The following is a 15,520-nucleotide window of genomic DNA, read 5'->3' as shown; positions in this document are numbered from 1 at the left end:
ATTCCTTCTTCCCTGCATAAGCTGCCTGCTTCTTGAAATGCATACTTTATTCCAGCTGGGGCCCTTGAAAAAATTATGAGGAAGGTGGAAAGCTGGAGAATGGGCCAGTGCTATACGCTTTTCATGTAATGGGTATTATTTTAAGGGAGCTGAATGCATTGTCTGAGTAGTCCTGTGCAAAGGGACAGGAGAGTGCTGCACTCTATTGTTTAGTCCGCTTGGTGCCAAAGCATTGGTGTGATGCTGGAAAAGAGCCTTTCCCAGTGTTCTAGGTGTTTAGGACTTGCTAATGCCTGAGCATGTGCATGCATTTTAAAGGTCAGGATACAGAGGCATTGAGGGCTGCCTAGACAGAATATACTGGGTGTGTGTTTTCACAAACTTGTACAAACTACAATGGAACTTGGGCCAGGGGCTCTTGGAGAAGAGTCCACAGCTCCAGGTGAAATGCAGGAGGTACCTTTGCAATACACTTTATAGGAAGCTTCCTGGCACCCCGTGGAGCTATTTCCAAATTTACCCAGTGCCAGGGTAGCTTGCTAATCCTTGAACAGTTAACTTTCAACCTAGGGGACTAAGAAACCTTCCAAAAGGCCTATGAAAGAGGAAAGCTTTTTGTCAATGCGATTAGAGTCAATATTCAGAGGCTTTTATTGCCTCTTCGCTTCCAAGCAGAAAGTGTACATGAATCTGCACATTTGAAAACACTTGAGCACCATTAAACAAGAGTATCTCCTTGTTTTTTTACTTCGTATTATTGTGTGGCTTTTTTGTTTATTGTTTTGGTTTGTTTGGGGTTTTTTTGAGCTCACTGAAAGGCTCTGATGTCCAGTCCCTTTGACCTTCTCTCTGTTTGCTTTGATGGGCTGGTTTAGCATAAATTGAATTATTCAAGTTAACTACATTGTGTAATTATTTGAAGTAAAACCGCCTTGCAAAGCTTTGGAGCAGCCTGTAATTCATCTGCTTTTTGAGACACAGAAACTGTTCACCTAATCTCGTTTTTGGATACTTGATAGTTAACCTGCCATGCAGCTTATGTTTCCAGATGAGATTTGCTCCCTCTTACGTGCTATAAAGAAGCAGACAAGTTTTCAAGAAAGTCTGGTATAAGTAAAGCAGACCATAAAATGACACCTGGTTTATAACAATTTTTGTAATTTTGCCATTTATCTTTTCTATTTTTTATTTTTTTTTTGCATGAGGCCGTTTCCTGTACAGTGCGTGTCTGTGAAACATAATGAAAGGGAACATCTTCCTGGTGGGGTGAATGCTGTGTCTGCACATTGCCCTGGGTTAAGCGAAGCATGCTTTGTGAAATGTGCACTGTAAGAGTAAGTTCTGCCTCACTTGTCACCTTGAGAGCTGCTGTAGGCTGAAGAGCTTGGAAAAACATGAAGAATGTCTACAATAAAGTAGGTATGACTTTGTAAAGGAGTTTTAGGTTCCTGATTGCTTTTTTGGGGATGTTATATTGTGGTCAGATAGGATGGGTTGCTACACCCATTTGAAAATCCAAAGTAACTAACTTTAAAATGAGACAAGGGGAGAGGTGGGGTAACAGTTGGACTGGGTGGGGACATGAGCTCAGCAAGGTTGTCATTGCATCTGGTGTGTTGGTGATCAACTGCTAAAATCTACGGACCAAAGACTGCAGAGATCAGACCTGGCTGGTGTGAGGACAGGTGAGAAGAAGGGCAGCCAGGGATGACTGGGAAAATCCTTTTCTTGTGCTAGTCCATTAGAGCCCTTACCACAGCTGTGTCTGCACAGATGCATTTTTGAGCAGTTTAGCTAAACCCAGAAATCTGAGCAAAGCAAGCTCTGCTGCAAGAACAAGCTGCTGTCGTTGTCACTGCAGCACTGGGGCTCTGGACCATGGACCAACACAGCAGCTGCCTCTAGTGTGGCTCAAGTCTAAGGAACAGCAATGAAGAGGTTGAAAACAGCAAGCCTGCCAGAGTTTTGCAGCTGTAATTCTGGAGGTCTATCCTTGCAGGCAGAATTCTCACCTCTGAAACTGCTGACAGTAAGTTGTAACTGCTGTCAGCGTGTAGATTTGGCTTGTGAAGCTGCTCTTCCGTACTGGTTCATACCAGCCTCAGTGGAGGAAGCTGGGGGCATGAAAGCACATCATCATCCTCAGGGGAAAGCTCTGAAATTGAGCTGTGGGTGAGGAACATCACCACAAAAGTTAAATTTTTTGCTGAATGAGAGGAAATGAGGAGAATGCAGGAGAAGAAAAATGCAGCCTAAATGTTGGGTAGGTACATCCAGGGACAGGATCACCTGGGTCACATCTGGTCCTTCTCTTCTTTCCCTGAACCTCTCATGTGGGGACTTGTTGAACACTTAGTACTGGGATAAAAAATGCTGTGCTGTTGACATTAGCCCTTTGCACTGTGTCAAGTAGTCTTAAAGCTGCCCTTAAGTGCTGACTGTTCTCAGTAGCAGCTAATGGCATTTTAAAAGCACCTTCTTTCTAGTGCTGGGCCTGTGGAAAGCGATAGGCACTCCCTGAAGAAGCCTCTAACTCCTTGGAGCCGCCTTAAATTCTCTGCTGTCTGTCCTACCTGTCCTCCCTGGACATGCATGGAAAAAAAAACTATTCCTGGACATCCCCGAACCCCTAGTCTATAAAGAAACTTGCTCCTTACCTCAATCAGCTGTGCCATGGCAGCTCTCGAGCAGGACAAGAAGAGGGAGGAACATCTCAACCAGAAGAAAGGATGCTGCAAGGGTGGATCCCACGCCATCTTCTCTTCCCAGTGTATCTCCGACTTCTGTGCTGTAGCCCAAAGCAGGGGAGGTTATGAACAACCCAGCCAGCTCTCAGCAGCATTCAGCATTTACCAGAAGCAGTCGCGTGCAGTCCTGGCCATTCTTTATTGCCTTCCTTTCGAACCCAGCAGCCACAGAGCTGACGCCGAGGAGTCATTAATTAATTAGACCGGTGTCACTTACACAGCGTTCTGCTGCTCCTCAAGCTGGGCTTTGTGAAGGGGGGTGGGGGGGTGGGATGCAGGGAACAAAGTCGTGTGCTCAGAGCTCTCACCACTCCCCCAGAGGAAGGCAATCCACTCATTAAGAACCTGACATGGCACTTTAAATCATTTTTTTTATTCCCCCCCCCCCTTTTTTTTTTCCCTGCAGCTGACTGATTGCAGCTCTCTTGCTCTTGTTTTTCTCCTGGCCTGTTAAGAGAATTTTCTTTCCCTAATGAAAAAGGGCTGTAAGCCAAGCTGATGCATCATCAGCATCATAGCTGCCCCATGCTAGCAGAGTCCAGCATTACTGTAGATGAGTACTTGACATCTTGAGATTTTAGAAGCATCCTTCATCCCTGAAGGGTCTTGTGTATGTGTCACTACAGTCTGCAACTTCACTTGTTGACAGTTGAAAGAAGCTGAAGCCAACTGGGAAGAGCATATGCATAGGAGGCTGTAGAAGCTATAACTGCAGGGCCACCACCTCTGGCTCGGTGCTGCTCAACAGGCTCAAGAAAATTTTCTGAATCAGATGAGTAGGGAAAGTACAGTTTGAGGGGTTTGAGGGAGTGTGGGACTCTGATCTGGACTGCCCTTCCACCACGAAGCAAACAAACCTTTTAGCCACAGAATGAAAAAGAGGATCAGGAGGAGTGTGATTAGGTAAAACAAATTTACTATATTCTCTCTGGAATACTACTAGTCTAACCTGGAGTACTGTGTTCAGTTTTGGTCCCTGCTATAAAAAACAGATGTGGATAGGCTGGAGAGGGTCCACAGAAGGGCCACAAAGATCATCCAAGGACTGAGGAGCTGCATGAGGAAAGACAGAGAGTTGAGCCTGAAGAAAAGAGGGCTTAGGGAAGACCTCATCACCATGTTGCAGTATTTAAAGGGTGGCTACAAAGAAGAGAGAGACTCCCTTTTTACAAGGAGTCACACGGGAAAGATGAGGAGTGATGGGCACAAGTTACTCCTGGGGAGATTACAACTGGACACAAGAGGAAAGTTTTTCACAATGAGAACAACCAGCCACTGGAATAATCTCCCCAGGGAAGTGGTGACTCCTCAGTGCTGGATACTTGAGATTTGGCTGGACAGGGGGCTGGGCCATCTAGTCTAGGTCTGCTTTACCTAGAAAAGTTGGACCAAGTGATCCTTAAGATCCCTTCTGGCCTGGTATGCTAGGATTTTATGATTCTTCTATACTCATAATTTCTTGTAATGTTCTTTACTGGAGAAGCCTGTGATTTTTGATAAGAAAACAAGCAATGATATCTTCTGCTACTGTGTTGTAGCACTTACAGAGAACTAAGCAGAATTTCAGGAAAAATAGCTCCATTGCAAGTTAATATTTTACAGGCTTAAATAGGTCAGGGCAGCTTGAATGTTTACGTTACTGATTACAACCTAACCTGAAGGTTAAAGGAGGGTGGAATGATGCAGTTGCTCCTTTTTGCAGCAGTTCTGTTCTCTATTGCTTTTGTGCTCACTGCAGACTTACATGGTGTTACTGTTAGCTGCTGTGTTCCCACTCATGAGATGATTGAAAACAGTGTGCCCCGAAAATGGGGATAAGCTTTAGGTGCAGTGGAAAGGGAATGCAGGATGCTGTGTAATGAACTCCCACCAGGAGACAACAGACGGTGGCAGCATCGAGTCAGGGAATTATGAATCTGCTTCAGAAGTTGTGCAGCTTAGTCCTCCTTTTCCAAATGAACATCCAGTCTGTGACTCTGAGATCCTACGCAGTGGCTCACCAAGCTGGTTTTAATGTTTTTCAGCTTGATTTCTTAAGGAAATGGGGCATGATACTTTGCTTGCCCGTTCTCCTCTCTCTGTTCTACCTTCCCTCCTCTGGACTTCTGAAACTTTGCTGTTGTTTTAGTTCAGCTGAAATTGCCCAAAGGATAAATGTCTGGAAGATACTGAGTTTGTGCGTTTCACTTATTAAAAAGTATGTTTTTGAGTAAAGGATTAAATCAGTTGTAGTGCCCACAGAAGGAATAAGTATAGTATGTGGACAATCCTTGCTGAACACCCAGGGGATCCACGCTGGGCAGAGATGCTATGACCAACCAAGCCATAAAGATCTTTGGTTTCTGCCTGCATCTTGCCAGACACCAGCAAATGCAACTACAGGGCATAAATCCACAGCAAAGTGGGCTGCCAGTCCTGCTGCTTGTAGGACTGCTGCTTCTTAGAAAACATTGTCTAAGCACAGTACTAGTCTGCTTAAGAGAAGCTTGTGGAAATACACCTGCTGTGTCCTCGGTCAAACACAGTTTAAGCTCCCTAAGCCTCTGGGTTGCTATTTCCAGAGTGCAGTTTATTATTAGTGCCTTGCCCACAAGCTGGGAGTTCAGCACTGTTCCCATCCTTTTTTTGTGTGTTCTCAAGAGGTGTGGATTTTTTTGAGGTTTTTTTTTTTTTTGGAGCAAGTGAGACTATGATTTTCCTGCAGCTGATGGGAAGCTCTCTCCTGTCTGTATGCTCATGAGCCAGGCCTGCCATGGCATCAAACCACTGCTGGTATACATTTGTGCCAAGAGCTGTGCAGTAATAGCACAAACAATCCTGATTGATTGTTTTTTTTTTCCTGCCTTCAGATTTCTTATTCTGTATATGGGTCACTGACGAAGAGTGCCTCCTTTAGTTTTCAGGGGGAAAAAAAAAAGATAAAGAAGGTAGTCGATTTCTTCAGACTCCAGATCTTTCAACACTTCATGATTTAATTTCAGCTTCTTTTCTTTGGATAAATTGAAAATTCCTGGAGTGGGTCAGAGCAGAATCCCCTGATGGAATTTTAAATTATAAGATTTCATGTTGGCCTTCTATTTATTTCAGCTTTCCAAGGGGGTTTTGTTGTTGTTGTGGGTTTTTTCTTTATCCTTTTTTATGACAAGGAACACAAACACTTCATATGCAAACATCTACTTCTAATTTGGCGACTTGATCCCTTAAGCTGGATATTTTGTAGTGATCTTTTCCCATATACAGACTTATGAGGAATAACCCGTCACCGGATAAGGTTACTCATAGCCCACACTGCACATGCCGTTACTTACCAATTAGTGGATGACCACCAACCTCTTAGTGAAACCACAGGCACTGTTAAACTTGTCAACTTCCTATTTATAGCTTGTGACTTCTGCATCCTCTTGGGAAATGTGGCTCTTGCTAAATGTGCCGCCTCACCAATCACTGTGGCAGTGGTGTTGCTACATAAAAAGCATGACAATGCCGTTGGGGGGAATGCCATAGTCTTGAACTGCAAGAGGAGAGTTTTTTTCAGTATGGCAGCAAGATCCCTGGGGTCAAACCACTGAAAATGGATGTAGTTTTTGCCTGAGTCATCTTCTTCCCCACCATGGGGTTTCTTTCCTATCTGTCTTCTAGAATGATGGGCAAATGGATGAACCATGGGGGACTTGAGGTCTGGTCTCCCTGGAAATGCACCAAGCATGTAAGAAGAGAGTGGGGAAGTGAGTCTCCTTGCTTTATTCTGGTTTTGTTGATATTGACATCTTCAGAGAGAAGCTGTGTGTCCCACATGTGCTCATGCTCACTTACATGACGTAAACCTGTTTGCAGACACTGTTGATGGAAATCTGAAACTGAACCGGTGGATCAATTCTGTGCACATCATAATTCTGTTACGCTGCTCATTCTGCTGGGTTCATGCTGCTTCCCTTCCTCCATGTGCTTCAGAGCACTTTGAAGCTATGATGATGGGCACTGTGCAGGTTTACAGCATTTAGACAGAAATAACCCCTTGCCACGCAGAATGAATGTTACTGAATGAGAAGGAATAAGCAATTTGAGGAAGATGCAGTGTCTCCTTTCCTGCTCAAGTGTGGGATCACCTCTGTCCAACCACCCCCAGAATCCCCACTACCCTCTAGCAATCACTTTCAGGCTTTCTCTGCTTTCCTCGCTCTTCCCCCAGAGCAGCGAGTTCTCAAGCCCATGCACTTGCCTGCTCTCATATGTGTTTGGAGATTTCTAGGGAGACACGATACCAGATCCCCATCACTCTTCAGCCCAACCACAAGCAAAGAGAGGCCGCCCCCAGGGTGGGAGAGGATATTTGGGAGCCAGGAGAGGGGCAAAACCAGGAGAAGGGAGGAACGGACTTTCTTAAATACCTTTGGCTGCAGTTTAATCCCTAGACCATGTTGAAATGTTTTTTTCCCTTCATTTTGCAGATCCCCTTTTAATATTTGAAGGTTGCCCTCTGTCCCTGCAGACTGTGGCTATGAAACCTCCTTTGTGGAAGAGTGGAGGCTGCTTTGTTTTCAGCTGGCTCCATCATAACTTGCCTGCTTTGTGCACCCCAAAAGCATGACAGGCTTTCCTGCAGAGCTGGAGGCAAACTCAGGAACACCCCTAACTCTTGCCTACAGGGAGCACCAGCCACATCATGCACCCGCGGCTGCTGTTTCCCTTTAAATTCTCTAAAAGCCATTCAAGTGTTGAGTTGCTCACTGAAATTTAATGTGGAGGCTGGCCAAGGGGTGGCAGCCTGCCAGGGGTTTCCATGTCTACCAAGAATGTTTTGCAGTGCACCTCGGGAGAGGAACATTACTTCCTTGATTCTTTTTTTTCTTCCCACCCCTTAAAGTGAGTAAATAAAGCAGCTGAAAAGTTAGAGCAGGGAGCTTTCATCACCAGCTCCCCTTTCCATTTACATGGCTACATATCCTGGCTGACAGCTCAACCCATGGTAAGACGGACTTTTTGCTCAGGTGGGGCTCAGCTGCTGGGAAATGCTACTAAACTGCTGTTGAAGTGGTCTCATGACAGACTGTGGTCCTGTGGCAAAAGAAATGGCTCTGTGCCATGATGAAGATCAGGTGGTTACAGCTTTGGAAATGGAGTCATATTCAGTGTGTGACAGTGTCTCTCACCAAAGTTTTTTGCTTGGGTATTTTGTAGGATTAGAAAAGGATGCATCTATATTTAAGATGCAGGACAGTTCAGGGAGGCTGTAAGTTCAGCAAAATACTACCATCTGTGCCTCTGTAAAACAAGAATGTTGCTCATTTCCTTGCTTGCATAAAGGAAAATATTCACAGATCTTTACTGGTGCTGATGGTGCATATGTTGTGGGAGTCGGGTATATTGGTGAGATTCACCATAATGCTGTGGGACAAGGTGTTTTTGTTTCTCCAGCACCATGTTTCGAGGTGGCTGGGCTCTTCATGTAGCCAATGTGCCTTGTGGTTGCAGGTGGCTTCGAGGCCATTGGGACAGGGCTTTGCTATCCCCATTTAGCTGCTGAAGGGAGAGGTTGGACACATCCAGTGTGATGCTGTGGGAAGATGGCTCAAAAGCAAGGAGAGGGACACCATCTCATGTGGTTGTAAAAAGAAGGTAATCTTCTCCTGATATGCTCTGTCTCCAGGAACACCATTGTAACCACTCATCACTGCTTTTACAGCAAAGTTCTATGCTGCTGTCTCAGCTGGGGATTTGGGAACTGAGAGGGTCAGGAATAGGGGGAAGACTGGGCCAAAACTTGCTCTGCTCTTCAGAGTTGCTCATGTGCTGGGTGGCCCTTGTCATTTTCTCCCATGCTGCCTATGTTTGAGGAGAACCTTTCCCAGCCCTCTCAAATCAAATGGTGTCTTTCTCAGGAAGTATCCGTAAAACCTATCTGGGTGATAGGGGGAGACTGATCTTGGCCACAAGAAATGTCTCATGCACTAAGAAAGGTGCTTGGTGACAGCCAGCATGGCTTCACTAAGGGGAAGTCCTGCCTGACCAATCTGGTGGCCTCCTGTGATGGGGCTACAGAACTGATGGACAGGGGTAGAGCAGTTGATGTCATCTACCTGGACTTGTGTAAAGCATTCAACACTGTCCCACACAACATCCTTGTCTCTAAATTGGAGAGACATCAATTTGATAGATGAACCACTCAGTGGATAAAGAACTGGCTGGAGGGCCACACACAAAGAGTTGTGGTCAATGGCTCAATGCCCACCTGGAGACCAGTAACGAGTGGTGCCCCTCAGGGATCGATGTTGGGACCAATCTTGTTTAAGATCTTTGTCAGTGATATGGACAGTGGGATTGACTGTGCCCTCAGGAAATTTGCCAATGACACCAAGCTGTGTGGTTCGGTTGATACGCTGGAGGGAAGGAATGCCATCCAGAGGGACCTCGACACACTTGTGAGGTGGGCTGATGCCAACCTCATGAAGTTTAACCATGCCAAGTACAAGGTCCTACACCTGGGTCGAAGCAATCCCAGACACAGCTACAGGCTGGGCAGAGAAGAGATTCAGAGCAGCCCCGTGAAGAAGGACTTGGGGGTTCTGGTCAATGAGGAAATGAACATGAGCTGGCTTCAGTGTGCGCTTGCAGCCCAGAAAGCCAACCGTATCCTGGGTTGCATCAAAAGGAGTGTGACCAGCAGGTCGAAGGAGGTGATCCTGCCCCTCTACTCTGCTCTACTCTGAGACCTCACTTGGAGTATTGTGTGCAGTTCTGGTGTCTTCAATGTAAAAAGGGCATGGAACTGTTGGAACAAGTCCAGAGGAGGGCCACGAGGATGATCATGGGACTGGAGCACCTCCCATATGACGATAGGCTGAGAAAGTTGGGGCTGTTCAGCCTGGAGAAGAGAAGGCTGCATGGAGACCTCATAGCAGCCTTCCAGTATCTGAAGGAGGCTTATAGGGATGCTGGGGAGGGACTCTTCATTAGGGACTGTAGTGACAGGAGAAGGGGTAATGGGTTAAAACTTAAACAGGGGAAGTTTAGATTGGATATAAGGAGGAAATTATTTCCTGTTAGGGTGGTGAGGCACTGGAATGGGTTGCCCAGGGAGGCTGTGCATGCTCCATCCCTGGCAGTGTTCAAGACCAGGTTGGACAGAGCCTTGGGTGAGATGGTTTAGTGAGAGGTGTCACTGCCCATGGCAGGGGGGTTGGAACTAGATGATCTTAAGGTCCTTTCCAACCCTAACTATTCTATGATTCTGTGTAATTGATTCCTGCTCTCTGTCCTACTTCAGTGAGTCTGTGGCCTACCTGTAGCTTCCCTTTCTTCTTTTTCATACCCCCACATGCCAGATACCTCTGGCTATCAGATTGCTGTGATCCACTGCCAGGATGCTTCTGGCACAGCTTCCCAAGGAGTGGGAAGAAGGCCCCAGCACTGAAGCTGGAGTTGTGCTATCCTGCTCAAGCATTTGGAAGAGCCCTGGTAAAAGTCACTGTCCTCCTGCAGTCAACCACTGCAGACCTTAGGGCCATTCCCCAGCTGGGCTGCTTTGCAGCTCAAAAGACTCAGGCAATTAAGTACTTGTTTATCTCACAGGTAACACTTCTCTGCTTCAAGTCAGACAAATTTTCATGTTATTTTCAGAGCCAGAGGGTTACGATCATTCTGCTACAATGAAAGAACACTTTTTAAGTATTATTAGGCAGTTTTCTGGAAACTTATCCATCCAGCTAACCACCAAAAGGCTCAAGGTTTCAGGTAACTTTGCATAAAGCAAAGTTCTGAGCTAAAAGATGACAGCTTGGTACTAACATAGTAAAGTGAATTCCTTTTTGTCTGTGTTTCTGTCCCCCTGCATGTTATAGCACTTCCTATGGAATCAGGACAGACTGCCAGAGGCAGTTTTCATCTTATCAAGTCTTTGGAGTAAGAATTAGAATTGCTTTACTGAGCAGTAAGAATATTAGTCGTGTAACACCATGTGGTATGGTGTTCCAGGTGAGCTTGTCTTTGGATGTGATATGGGACTGAATGTGATTGCAGAGGTGTTGGCATCTTCCCAAAGTGTTTGTAAACCACCTGTACTTTCCAAAGTTCAGAGAGCAATGTAGCACCCTGACTGCTGGATGGCAGCTATGGCCAGGTGGGTGGGCATCCTCACTCATTGCTTTGCCCTCAGAGCAGAAGCAAGTACCACAGGTCATATGGAGGGGGACATACCTTGAAATGGTGACTGTCCCCACCATGACCATCTAGCTCTTCTGCCTTGGCAGCCTAATCTTCTGTGCTGTGTAGGGCAGGGGGAGGATGGGACCAGTTGGTGCAGCTCATGATGCAGTTTCAGCACCACCTTGTTGCAGCTGGTGTTTGTCCAACAGGCTAAGAAACTGGTATAGCTTGACTAACAGGCAAAAGGAGACATGTTACTTTTGGGTACTTTTTGGTCCTTGGATCAGGACCAATGTTTGGTTCCTTATGCTGATGGCCAGTATGTTCCTGTTTGGTTTTGTCCCTTTCCAGCTCTTCCTTACTCTAAAGAGGACCAGGTGCTACCTGGTGAAGGCCATCAGCCAACAGCTACTGGCTGTTCAGGGTCTTGTCAATGCCTTGGATGACCTTGCACTTCTGTAACTTCAAAGCCATACCAAATCCCTGCTGGTGATGGATGTTTGGCAACACTGGTGCTAAGAATTGGGTCTACCATAGACCAGGTACTGCATGGACGTGTCATTGTAGACACACCAGTATCAACTCTTGTCTAACAGAGGAGAGCATGAGTGGAGTGAACTTGCCAAAGGTCATGTAAGCAGCTGGGGAAATGCCATCTAGGTCATCTGGCTGCTCAGCTAAGGCTGAAATGTCTAGACTGTGCATGCTTCATAGAATCATAAGTTGTTTGGGTTGAAAAGAGACCTTTAGGATCATCAAATCCAAGCATTAACCCAGCACTGCCAAGTCCACCACTAAACCTTGTCACTAAATGCCACATCTACACATCTTTTAAATCCCTCCAGGGATGGTGATACCCCTTCCCTGGACAGCCTGCTCCAGTGCTTGGCAACCCTTTTGGGGAATAATTTCTTTTTCCTAATATCCAATCTAACTCCCCTGGTGAAACTTGAGGCCATTTCCTCTTGTCCTATTGCTTGTTACTTGGGATAAGAGACTGGCTCCCTCACTACAACCTCCTTTCAGGTAGTTATAGAGAGTGATAAGGTCTCCCCTGAACCTCCTTTTCTCCAGGCTAAACTCCTCCAGTTCCCTTAACCATTCCCCATCAGTCTTGTGATCCAGACCCTTCACCAGCTTTGTTGTGCTTTTCTAAACATGCTCCAGCAACTCAATGTGTTTCTTGTAGTAAGCAGCCTAAAACTGAACACAGGATTAAAGGTGGCGCCTCATCAGTGCCAAGCCCAGGGTGACAATCGCTTCCCTCATCCTGATGGCCAAACTGTTTTTGATACAAGACAAGATGCTGTTGTCCTTTTTGTCAATGCTGTGACATTTAGTTTGCATCTGAGCTCTCTGACACTAAGATTGGACATTGTAGGAAGTGTCAGTCTCTTAGCTTTCTATGGGGTTTTCCTTCATAAGGGATACCGTCTGGTAAGGAAAGATGTTAAGTACATATTATTATCTGCTTCCATGCTTTTTGTCCTGTGCTTGCCCTGTGTCTGCCCTGCGTCTGCCCTGCTTGTGGCTATTCTTATGCTTCAGTCTGTCTCTGGTCTTGTCTGACTGTCATCTCTGTTATGGACAGAAATACAAACACATGACTGTTTGCAAAGCCTGTTACCTAATTCTTCTGTGCATCCTAACATGAGTCTGGAGAAGTTCTAGAATTGTTTTATTTCTGTACTGGTTTACTGCTGAATGGTAGCTTAGATGAAGAAAACATGCCTGTACCCATTGCTGATCCCAGTTTCTCATTCCTTGTTTTCTAATCACTCCTGCCTTGCATGCCTCTCTTACCCTTTAGGGTAAAAGCTTGTGTTGCCTCAGTGAAAAGAATCAGGACAAGTTTGATTATCAAGAAGATTGTGAAACTTCTTTTGCATGAGATATGAATAATTGCACACTTAGCCCCTGTTTCCATGCATAGTTTCCCAATGGCATGCACAAACACTGCTTCTGGGCTTGCAAGGCACTTGAGTTAAAGAAGTACTTGTCTGGATCAAACATCCACCTCTACGTTAGAGTCTCCTGAGTAAGTGAATCTGAGTACTTGTTGCTTCTGTCTGGGGTGGGTGCTGTGTCAGATCCTTAGCTGGCAAAAGCATAACAGATTCAGTGAGGTTCCAGCTGCTATGACTGCCCTATCCCTTTCCAAAGCCTTATTTTTTTTTTAGGAAAAAATATTTTTTTCTCACATCTTTGAACAGCCTCTCCGTATGGGTAAGCAGGAGCCAAGGTTTCTTTGGGCAATGTTTTGGGAATGAGAAGCCATAGACTGTTTGCTGCTGCTCTCGGGCATGCTTCAGTAACACTGTATAGGAGCTGGCATAGTCACGGTTATTCTTGTAACTGAGTGAGTCATAAAGCAGTTATTTCCAGAATAGTTGGTTCTTGTTACATGGGGTGGTGTTGCTCTGGTGATAGAAAGATGCTGGCCAACAGAGGTGACTTGGCATCACATGCCCCAGAACTCAAGTTTTTGCCTGGGACCTAGTTTCAGTAAAGGAACATGGACTATAAAGAGGCTTTGATTAGAAAAGCCAAAACAAATACTCCTTGATGGAAAAGGCAACTTGATTTGGGGAAGCTGTATTTGAAAGAAATTATGAAGGTGGTAAAACGCTCTACAGTGAGGGTGCTGAGGCACTGGAAGAGGTTGCCCAGAGAAATTGTAGATGCCGCATTCCTGGCAGTGTTCAAGGCAGGCTGGACGGGACGTGGAGCAGCCTCGTCTAGTGGAAGGTGGCCCTGCCCATCGTAGAGGGAGTGGAACTAGATGATCTTTTAAAGTCCCTTCCAACCCAAACCATTCTGTGTTTCTACGAAAGGGAGCATTTTCTCATGAGGTACAAGTTAGGGTGAGATTTCGTGGAGGCTTCTCATGTCTAAAACCCCTAAGCGGAAGGAGCAAGGTGAGCTCCTCACCTTGGCGTTTTCCTGATTATACCTACTTTGGATTCCTAGAAGGATAAATGCTTTTACAGATAGTAAGCAACAATTTCATTAATAATGAATTTCAGACAATGAGAGAGCGACCTAGAGTGACAAGGAAGATTTCTGAAGCCTTCTGTAGAAAACCACCGTGTCTATTTAATAAAAACTGTTAGTAGAAGAAACTTAGTTCTGACAAAACTCCAGGCATGGACTCCTTAATTAAAAAGAAAAGCTGCATCTGTCAATGTGCCCCTGATTTTTTTGTTGTTATTGTTGTTTATTTTTTTACAACTGGAGGTCTCTCAAGTCTCACTTTCTTATTTTAATTCTACTTCTGAAACCAACAAAAGTTCCCAAGTTAAAACCAGGACTTTTTGTCTTCAGGTTGGTCAGGACCAAAACGTAGCTATGCCTTTGGGTATGTTCTCCCCCATCCTCAAATCAAAGCAGGTTTGGAAGCAATTGCAATATTATGTTTACAAGATGAGAAGCGTGTCTCATACACAGCCTTAGCTGCTCTTCAAACATCTGTGTCCTCAGCACTGTCCTGTCTACTCCAGGAATATTTTGGACAGCAGAGCACTATTGACACTTAAAAATTTTATCAGCCTTTATCTTAAGAAGTACTGTCTAATACAATACAATACAATATGGACGATGGATCATGCTGTTTCTCACCCTTCATATCCAACACAGACCTAATCTGGTCTTAAAGGTGGGATGTCAAGTAGCAGCAAATCACTGTCAGTTTTTTTCCCAGTATTTTAAGGTAAAGCAACAAGAATTTATGCTGTAACCTGTGGCAGTCTGGTAGCTGTTGCACAACTGAGCTGCCCATGCATTGGAGACAGGTTAGAGGATGGTGGTAAATAGCATGGTGTGGAAGCTGGAGGTCCTATTTCTGTTGAGGTCAACATGTAGGGGACAGGAATGTGAAGCTGTTCAGAGGAAGATGAAGCAAATTCCTGGCTGTCTGGTTTGCTGCTGTGGGGCATCCAAAGAAGCAAGGGTGATTAGAGCTGGGGAGAAGCTCAGAAAAAGAAACCCAGCAAATGAATAGTTGCATGCATGAAAAATGGGTTGCATGGATCAAGACTTGCCTTGTTCATATCCAGAAGGAATGTTTCTGATCTGAAATGCAGAGGTGCAAACATCAGGACTTGGGGCTTCTGCTGCTGCTCGTTTGGGTTAAGGCTGAGAAGCAGCCTGGACGTCTTAGACCAAACATGGTACTTGTGCAAATTCTGAGCATTTCAGGAAAACTAGCTGAGTGACTGGAAACAGAATTCTGATGAGGAAACACAAGCAAAAGATGTGTCCCCAAACAAACTGTGTGTCAGCACAGTTTTAACACAGCTTTACCAGACTGCAGTTAAAAGAATAGCGGGAGGGAAACATGAATCTGTAACATGCACAAAAAGCCACTTTACCAAAACTGTACAGAAATAAAGCACAAAGCTGAGCTTGAGGCCCAGACCCAAATGCACACTGTAGGTTGAACTGGAAGACATTAGATGTTCCAGTATTTAAAGGGTGGCTACAAAGAAAATGGAGACTCCCTTCTTGCAAGGAATCATATGGAAAAGACAAAGGATAATGGGCACAAGTTACTCCTGGGGGGATTCTGTCTGGATACAAGAGCAAAATTTTTCACAATGAGGACAATCAGCCACTTGAAGTAATCTCCTCAA

General features: G+C 45.3%; 1 protein-coding gene across 1 annotated transcript in view; it reads right to left on the bottom strand.

The window, feature by feature from the left end:
• Positions 1-3,109, bottom strand: part of TMIE (transmembrane inner ear) — a 34,952-nt gene extending 31,843 nt beyond the window's left edge. The window contains exon 1 of the mRNA XM_061365883.1: positions 2,658-3,109. Coding sequence (XP_061221867.1) covers positions 2,658-2,756 — 99 coding nt within the window. The 5' untranslated portion in view covers positions 2,757-3,109. The remainder of the gene's footprint in view (positions 1-2,657) is intronic.
• Positions 3,110-15,520: the final 12,411 nt, after the last annotated feature.

This window comes from Neopsephotus bourkii, unplaced genomic scaffold (assembly GCF_033783945.1).
Source record: "Neopsephotus bourkii isolate Nb327-2 ecotype Australia unplaced genomic scaffold, CSIRO-AGI_Nbou_v1 NB_122, whole genome shotgun sequence".
NCBI classification, from domain to species: Eukaryota; Metazoa; Chordata; class Aves; order Psittaciformes; family Psittacidae; genus Neopsephotus; species Neopsephotus bourkii.
The sequence above is the reverse complement of the archived record's forward strand: the minus strand, read 5'-3'. Positions and strand labels throughout refer to the sequence as shown.